The sequence below is a fragment of the Branchiostoma lanceolatum genome, chromosome 8 (assembly GCF_035083965.1).
Source record: "Branchiostoma lanceolatum isolate klBraLanc5 chromosome 8, klBraLanc5.hap2, whole genome shotgun sequence".
Taxonomy (NCBI): Eukaryota; Metazoa; Chordata; class Leptocardii; order Amphioxiformes; family Branchiostomatidae; genus Branchiostoma; species Branchiostoma lanceolatum.
In genome coordinates this window covers 567,309-576,862 of record NC_089729.1, presented here as the reverse complement: position 1 = coordinate 576,862, position 9,554 = coordinate 567,309, and the positions used below count along the sequence as shown (strand labels likewise).

The 9,554-nt window shown below is 47.9% G+C and overlaps 1 protein-coding gene across 1 annotated transcript; it reads right to left on the bottom strand.

Annotated features, from left to right (window-relative positions):
* Positions 1 to 265: 265 nt before the first annotated feature.
* LOC136440925 (cytochrome P450 2D6-like) lies at positions 266 to 7,179 on the bottom strand. Its single transcript, XM_066437109.1, has 4 exons — positions 6,343 to 7,179; positions 3,472 to 3,587; positions 1,958 to 2,810; positions 266 to 1,401 (listed from the first exon to the last, which is right to left on the bottom strand). Exons 1-4 carry the CDS (start codon positions 6,710 to 6,712, stop codon positions 1,223 to 1,225), a joined length of 1,518 nt encoding a protein of 505 aa, XP_066293206.1. The 5' UTR covers positions 6,713 to 7,179; the 3' UTR covers positions 266 to 1,222.
* Positions 7,180 to 9,554: the final 2,375 nt, after the last annotated feature.

Genomic DNA, 9,554 nt, shown 5'->3' with positions numbered 1-9,554 from the left:
ATGGGAATGAGTACCTAGCTTCGGTTAGGGTCGTCGCTCTGATAAGATATTAGATGGAGGTCCCGTGTTTGAGGAGAGCCACACCTCGAGCAGGTAAAAGAACCCAACACACTTATCGAAAAGAGTAGGGGTCCTTCCCGGTGTGTGTGGATCAAACAACTCTGTCCGGATATGCAGCTTGTACTCTTCAGTACAAACCTGGTGTATTGCACCTTGATGCTGTTTACCGGGTATGCAATACAAACAAACCACACCACACCATGGGTTTGAATTCGCTGAGATTAACGCCAGTTTAATCATGTTCCTTTCAGTGTTTCCAGTCATTCCATCTCCACTTGGTGAGATTTCACATCTGTTGTACACAATGGATGAAGATAAGATAGTTTCCACAATTTTACTGCAATTCTTTTAGTCTAGAATCTTCTGTCTTCATATACATGTACTTCTAATAAATATATATCATTACATACATGCATAAATATATTCTTTACAGAAATATAGACATTTCCTTCTTAAATACTCAAAATACATCGTTGACAACAGAGTTAGTAACAAATAAAAAATGCAGCAAATGCATTTAACCAAATCTTTCTTGGTAACTAAGGCAATTGTACGCACACATTGTGGACAAGTGTAGTAATTGTTCACCTCACAAAACTATAAATATCAGCAAACTATCCTGGATAAGTCTAGAAGACTAATTTCCTTGTCTGAAGTAATTAAAAACAAACGATTGTAAGTTGGTTTACATTTTTTCATCCTGACCCTGGTGACATTTCAATCATTCTTTGCCTAAATTGTTCCTTTCTTACATAACATTCCATCGCGCTGTTTGATATGTTTAAAAGATAGCGCAAGTCTATATACAGCATATATTTTTCATAATTCAATAAGTTACACAACTGTTCTCGACTATATATACAGGTGACATATTATCCATACATCTATGGTTTATTTGGAGGAAACGAATGGAGGTATAATGTGAATATTTGCTTCAGGATAAACTCTTTCTTTACCACGGCAATGTGCTGTTTTTTTACCCGAGGTCTGTTTGCTTCAGAAGGAGGTAGTGTGCCAGGTCCAAGATATAACAACATCTGAGTTTAAAACAGCGGTTTAAAACAGTAGATATTAACAGTTTTACGACACGACGTTTCGCGGCTATGATATCTCCGGACTCTGTACGCATGCGCGGCGGAAAGGGATGCTGGGAAGGGGACCACTACCGGGGCACAGCGCACATCCGGAAGGACGGGCACTGCAGGATGACGCCGAGGCTCCCGTCCAGGCTCGGCGGCGGCGCGCCCTCCGGAAGCCGCAGGGAGAAGCGCTGCAGGATGGTGGTGATGTACAGGAGGAGCTGCATCTTCGCCAGCTGGGACCCGATGCAGGCTCGGCGACCTGGGCGGGACAGGGAGGATCGAACTTAGTGACGGTCGAACTTAGCAACGATCAAATTTAGTAACAGTAGAACTTAGCAACGATGGGAATTTAGTAACAGTAGAACTTAGCAACGGTCGAACCCTTGGTCGAACTTAGCAACGATCGAATTAGATAACATCAGAACTTAGCAGCTATCGAACTCAGCAACAATAGAACTTAACAACGATAGAACTTAGCAACGGTCGAATTCAGTAAAGATCGAACCTATCAGAGATCGAACTTTAATAGCAACGATCGAACTTAGCAACGATCGAGTGTTTGGCATCAAATCGACGTCATTTGCCTCTGTTGTGGTATTAGTTCATTTGTCCGTGCATGCAAAAGGGGGGTGTCAGGGTTGTCGGGCGGTTTTGATGAACACAAACATTGCCATCCGAGCCCTTATGGTGTCCTTTTGGTAAGCCATTGTGACGATGGCATCAACGCAGTTGTTTGCCCCAAAAGCGTTAAGGGACGGGGCCTTCCATTTAACGTGACGAATGATTTGATAGCAGTTATAAATCACATATCTTACCGACTAGGAAGGGCTTGAAGTACTCCGGGACCGACAGCTTCCCCTCCCCGTCCAGGAACCTGGTCGGGTCGAAGGTGTCGGGGTGCCGCCAGAGCGCCGGGTCCATGCCCATGCCCCACACGTTGACCAGCACCTGTGTTCCGGCGGGGACGTCGTACCCCTGCAGCGTGGTGTCGGCGGTGGTCGCGTGCGGGAGCCCGAAGGCCGCGGACGGCCGGAACCGCAGGATCTCCTGGATGGCGGCCTGGGTGTAGGGCAGCGACGCGCGGTCCAGCACCGACGCCTGGCCGCCTCCCAGCACGTCGTCGAGCTCCTGTTGAACTTTCTCTTGTACTTCCGGGTTAACCATGAGGAGGAGCGTCGCCCATTGGAGGGTCGTGGCCGTGGACTCGCTGCCGGCGATGAAGAGGTCGAAGACGTTCTGCTCCAGTTCCTCGTCAGAGAGGTAGGAGGCGCTCTTCTCTCCGTCCTCCTTTTCTTTCTGCAGCTGGCGCAGGTAGGCATCGATGTAGTCCCGGATGTTCTCGGGGTCATAGGTCGCCCTGTGCTGACCAATCATCTCCCGGACGAAGTCTCGGCCTTCCCGGACCGCGCGCATGGTGTGCACTGCGCCTGCGTTGAGGACGGGCACGTGACGCAAGACCGGGAAGATGTTGAGGTGCTGCGCGGAGCCGCCGTGGCGGGAGATGTCCTCCAGTGCGTTGTACAGCTTGACGAAGAGCGGGTCGTCGTGCTCGAAGCGTCGGCCGAACACTAGGTGGCAGATGATGTTGAGGACCCCCACGGCGATGTGGTACTTGGGGTCAAAGGCCGCTCCGTCGTACCGCTCCGCTGCCGAGACGAAGTCTTCCACCTGACCAAATATCAATTCATGCGTAAGCATCAAAATTGCACAAAGTTGTGTGGCTCAAGGGCTACTGAAACGGAGATGGGCGCCGCCCTATGCACCATCTGGTGCGGGAAAGGCATTTAACTTTAAGAATCAAAAGTCTACGTTCTTTAGGAAAGGAATCTATAGAGATATACATTTCTATAGAATTATCTGCACTCTCGCTCACTGAATAGATGTAATGTAGTCGGAATGGGTTTGGTAAGAAATGATCAAAACAGATTGTGTACCTACAGCGATGTACAGAGCCATGGACGAACCTTGAACAAGCAATCAGCAAATGTATGTGAATTTGGACTAGAGACCATGGCTAAGGGACAATCGGAGCTGTTTTAACCCTTGTCCTGCTGGATTTCAAGAGCAAAAGTATACCCCCACTGCTGAAGTGCCCATTCACATTTGAAACAAAGGGTACTAGTTTGATATTGCTCATTTTTAGTTACTTCGCTTTGCAACAGCCGCGCGGCTGCAACATAGGCATTCTAGAAATATCCTCAACCCGACAATTGTCAGGGCTAGCGTACAAAACAAGCATGTGCAAACCGACAATTGTCGGGCTCAACAGGACTAGGGTTTTAAAACAGTATTAGAAAATTCAAAAATAATAATAAAAAAAGTCTCCTACCTCCTCCATGATCTTGGGCTCGAAGCTGAGCTTCCCGACCCCCAGGTTCCTCAGAGCGCGGTCGGTCACTTTGCGCTGGGCCTTCCACTGGGCGCAGTAAGGGGCCAGGCCGATTCCTGGGGGAGAGAGGAAACATGCATAAGCGGACTACACATGACGAGCCCTTACAATTCATGCGAACTTTGTGCGGGAAGAGAACACAATGTAATGCCTAGGTCACATTTCCAAAGCGGGGCCCGGTCGGGCAGCTTGCGGGAACGAAATATATCATATAAAAGACAAAAGTAAGCCACAAAACGTCAAAAATGACTCCTGACTATAGATTGTGTATTTTCTTGATATCCACTTTTTATCTTTCGTTTTCGTATACAGCCCGGCCAGGCCCCGGTTTGGAAATGTGACCCTAGAGACCCTAAGCATGTCGAAGAGAGATGGAAATGGATAGCACTGAAGACCTGGTACCTTGCCCCCGATTTCTGCCACAACAAATGGTGTAACAATGAAATAAAAGCTCATCTACGCAGTTTATTTGGCCATGTTAAAAAAAAAACCCACAAATCTAAAACTGTTTTGATGAATCTGTGAGTCGATGAAATAAATCTGTTCCGATCTGCAGTCTGTACTCTTCAGTACAAACCTGGTGTGTTACGCCATGAGGCGGTTTACCGGGTATGTAGTACAAACAAATAAACGAAAGTGTGACTGCACGTGGCTTGCTAAAGCAATCCACGACAAAGCTATCTATGCAGCCATGGCCTTAACTTAATATTCATATGTCTGTCGTAAACTTCTGTTCAAAGGCTACTTGTAAGCAATATAGTAGTGACAGAGGCTGAAGGCAGAGTATAAAGCATCATGAGAAAAAGGACGAAGTCAATCTGGTCCAATCTAATTCTTGATTTCATCATTTGAATAACATACAAGATGTTTAAGTATTGCTGAAAAGACAACAAAAGCCACAAGGAGTAGAAATATTTGTTTTTTTTTTATGTATGAAATTCGTTGAGCGCTCGCTGAGGTCGCAGAGCGCGGAATGGGGGTATTATCGACAAGAGCTTGCGGAATTTCCCCGTGCAATGAGCCTGTCAATACTGTGGACATCGTCTGTGGGTCCTGTCACGACCGGCGTCTCTTCAGTCAGGTAAAACTGGGCCGAGATCACTTTCCCTTATACATTGGAATAAATCACAAATGGGACTTCTTTAGTAGCAGCAGTAGTAGTAGTAGAACCTTTGAATAACTTGTTTTTTTTTTAAATCTTTGAAGAAACAACTAGAGATGAAAATGAATTTCGAGGAACCCTGACTTAACGTTACTGGTGAGATGCCAGTCTAGTCTCCTTATAAGGCTCTACGAGTCTGGCTTTTTCCTAATGGTATACCTGGTCCACTTCTATTGCACTAAGTTCTTGATTCCAGCCAGCCTCCATACAATGTACCGAGTGCAATAGTGCTGGAATATATCATTAGAAAAAAGCCAGACCCGTAGAGCCTAGCTAGTAAGGGGGCTAGTGTCAGTCGGTCTAAAGAGCGAGGTCAAGCTGTAGCTTTTGTCCCGAAGGAAGGCCAGAGCTGATGTGCGGTAGCGAGTCATCGTAAATTGTTGTTGGACTCTGGCTACAGGAGCTAAACGTTCGTTCGTCAGAAGGAGCCTTGATCCCGCAGCTAATACCGACCATCTGCGGGTCCCTGATTAGCCACGGCCCGTCGGGTGTACTCGGGAGGCCGAGCTGTCCAGCCCCTGTTTCCGGACCTTTCTACAAGTCGAGGGGCGAAGGCCAAACTAACTCACGTCCAGCGACCGTGACGTCATACGTGACTTTGAACTTACGGCGGTCCGAACCAGCCTTGAAGACTGAACCGTAACATGTACCACCTGGTGAGCTCGGGTTTAAGCAGCCGTCCTAACGGTAGGTTTTACTGTGATAGGCCGAGGACAGCAACACACACCGGTACCTCCACTGCAGATTGTGCAGTTGGTTCAATGTCAACCCATCTGACGGGTCGACCACCCAGCAAAATTGAAACAGGATCAACGAACACCTAAACACCTCACCTGAACTCATCCGGGTCTGATAGGTAGTGTACGTGGGACAAAGACCTTTAAAAAATGGCAAATACTTAAGACTTGTTACGTGTTTTGTATTCATAATTGCATAGACAATGTGCCAGGGCTGCATATTAGAGCCGGGTGAGTTCGGGTGAGGTGTTTAGGCATACCGTGCTGGTAGATTAGCTCGGAACAGCATGACCAATGTTCAACGTCTGTTTGTGAGAAATGTCTTATTTTTCGGCTACGTACGCATCCGTGAACTCTAGGAAAAGGAGAGCGTAGTGACAAGTGTTCGCTTCCCTTGTTTTGTTCTGTTATTATGCACGGCTTGTTGTTATATCACTGAATCAGGCGATCTCAGAATGGATCATCTATGTATTTGTGACAAAATTTAGAAGTTAGAAAGTTACCGGGAATTCGACAAAAAAATTCGATCAACTTTTAGCCTTACATTTTTGCTTGTACAGTAACGTGTTATGCATGGCATCGTAAAGAACATGCCTTCCTTTATGTTGGGTTCACTCTACTCTAGCGGTTGATCCTTACAACAGAGACCTACATTGTGTCTAGGTAAGGACATAACAAATTGTATCTTATGAAACTCTTTTCCATGATTAATGTTCCAACAGGTAATATCTGAAATGAATCTAGGTCAGATAGCTTCTTCTTTTTTTTCTTTGATCCTAGCGGATGCCGGTTAAATCGTGTCAAAGTCCGGAAACACAACAATTCATCTTCTATGTCTGATTTCCGTGGTCCACCCATACACTTAAAGCCGACAGCTGAAACTGTGTCTAGGTTAGGAAGCGCAGTGCCTACCTTTCCCGTTGCTGAAGAGGCGCATGAGGTACAGGTCCGGCCGGGAGGAGAAGACCTCAGCCTTGGTCACCAGCGCTTCGCGCACGGCGGCGTAGCCGTTCAGCACGACCACCTGTTGCGGGCCGAACTTCACCCCGAGCACCGGCCCGTACTCCCGGCTCCACTCCGAGAACCGCACGTGCGGCCGGCGGCCCAGCAGCGGCAGGTGCCCGAGGAGTGGCCAGGCGGGCGGCCCCGGGGGGAACCTCCCCGCCCGACGACTCTTCTTGTTCATGAAGACGAGGAGTAGGACGAGGACGAGGGCCAGGCCGTACGTGGTGTCGCCCACGAACAGCCGGGTGGGACTTGTCTGCAGTTTCGGGCTGGCCATGATGCGTGAAGACGTCCGACTCTTCTTGCCACAGACTTGTGTAGTGGCGGACAACGTGACAGCGACTTAAATAAGACCTGGCTCGCTCCACTTGGCGAAGACGGACGCAGGCATGACGGGTTTGACGGTCAGGGTCAAAGACTCGCGTTCCCTCTGACGGGCAAGACGTCAGGCAAGTTGCGCCAATGAGACGGAGAGAACGCATATCTCTCTCAGACCCTCGCGTCAGATCTCCGCACGTGATGCTTGAGATTGTTTATGGTTTTCCCTCAGCGGATGTAGGAAGTGACGTTGTGACTTGGAGGCCAGACAAGATTGCTCCAGAACTAGTTGAAAAAGTTTTAGAAAAAACAGCCGCCGGTTGCATCAGAACGATTCTCAAGCTTGCACAGGAGTCGGGAGATACTTACTCTATTTGCTACAGAAGCCGTGACGTTTTGGAAATATTCAGCTTAATCTCTTAACAGCCTTACTCCCCACGCCTTCGCTCCCGGTTGTCAGTTTGCCCATGCAGTCGAGTGATTTGTCCGTGAAGTTCGCTAGGTCATCGACCTCCTGGGGAGGACACACCCACTCCTGGCAGTACGCCACGTGAGAGGCACGTGTTACACCCGGGCTCCAAACATGCAAGGACTACTACACACGGGGAGCGGGGTGGGTAGGTGGAACCATTGCTGGGTTTTGTTTGTCTGTTTGTTTGTTTGTATTGCATACAAGTAAATCCGCCTCGTGGCGTAACACACCATGCAATGTTTGTACTGAAGAGTACAAGCTGCAAATCCAGACAAAGTCACTCACAGTTAACTGGGAAAATCCGTGTAAAGTGTATTTTCCCAAGGCCTAGGGCACAGGGTCAACGGGGCATGTCAGATGATTCGAACCCAGGGCGTCTGTGCCAAACACCGCCCCATTACGCCACCGCCAACCAAACCTTCCTGATAAACTTTCGTTACCGTATTCTCTACTTTTCCCCTCGTGAAGTTTACCCCATCCCCCTCAGGTTTACTCAGGAGGCAAGGCAGGAACAGTTGCGGGTGAAGTTCTATAGTCTGTCCGGGACCAGTTCGGGCTATGCCAGGGTACGAGAGGCCGCATTCAGCGACCTTTTCTTCTGGCAAACTTGGCCACATCCTCTGTTCTCTTCAAGTTTCTTCTTTAGGATCCTTTAGGTATCTTCAATTCTTGCCGCCTCTCGCTCGAATGTATCGAATGGAAGTCCCTTGCAGAACCCAATCTTTGATAGCGACGACAATACCATGCCTCTTATTAGTAGTAGTAGTCCACTGCGTTCTGCTGTTGCAAAATCGTCAACGTATTCTGTCTTCTGCTTAATAAAGCTGACATGCTTGCAATAGAACCTGTACAAGCAAGTGACCACCTCTGCATAAGGACCACCTGGCCGATATGACCACTTCTTGGTGCCCGTCCCTTAGACAATTTCCCCCACTGACACAAGCATTAAGAATCCTGTCTATAGTGACCACCTGTCCACATAGACCGGCGTTTTCAGTCCCCTGGGTGATCTTCTTGGTCAGGCGTGACTGTAGTTACTACACACGTTTCCCAAGTTCCTCAAATGGAGCTGAATTGACCAGAAGCTCATGTCTGACATCCCCTCCCCTAGCCGTCAGTGTGTATTAAGGTGTCTCTTTTTAGTACTCCTATGTAGGTATGTGGAGTCGAGTGGCTAGTCTAGCGTATACGAGATCGAGAGGTCACTAGTTCGGTTCCTGGCATTCCCAGCTAGCTGAGTTTGAGTTTATTGGGATCCACAATTAGCTTAACAGCTACTCTTCCTGTGCTCCAAACTGACTGGACAAAACTACATGACACATATGAACACCACAGAATTTACATATGTACATAAATGATAAAAGAAGCATAAGGCTGTGTATATACAATTATACAGAGTTGACAATATATCAAACTACTTTACACTTTCAAACCATTCCAGGTGCTGGACATTCTATACAAGAAGCGCTTTTTCTGAGCATTTGTTCTGGGCTTCGCTAAGAGGATGGTTTGTGATTTAGATGACCGTGTTTGATAACCATGTGACTGCACTGTGATCTGTTTATACAGAGAAACTGCCTGTTTGTTGTCCATGATTTTACGGAAAGTCATCATGCTTTTCTGTTGGCTACACGTTGTCCTTGGGAGAGGCACTTTATACGACTTTCCTCACTCCACCCAGGTGTAAAAATGGGTACCTGACTAGCTTCGGTTGGGGAGGTAAACGGCGGTGGAAGGAGAGGGATGGGCTCCTCCTTCCAATACCGTGCCCTAGACAAGGTGGATAACAGCCCTCTGCTCATACGGCCTCAAAAAGGCTACCTTTGCCTCTACACCTTCACTAAATAGCTTCAAAGAACGATTGCAGTCAGATGTGCAAAAGTTAGGTGTGACAGGCCGTACAGTGTAATATAACCAGCTGCTGCCGCGCCGCGTGCCTGCGAAGCTGGTGTGTTACGCCGAAGGGCGGTTATACCGGCTATACAGATACAGATACATATGTAGTCTGCGCCCTAACCCTGCCTGTCACATGGGTTATAAAGATGTTACAGAATGGCTGATATTGTTACACCCAGTCCTGCCGTGTCCGGAGGCTGTCTGTATACCAACTGCTTTCTTGTCCTACGCACGCACAAACTTAGTTGTCCGCGTTAATTCCTTATAGCCTTATTCATTTCTCCATGTTTATTTTTACAGTATATGTCATCCAGACATTGCCACCCCCCCCAACCGTCAGTGTGTATTAAGGTGTCCCTTTTAGTACTCCTATTTAGGTGAAAGGTGGCCCCTAGCCTTAAATCTTCTGTGTGCTGCTGTCCATGATACTGGG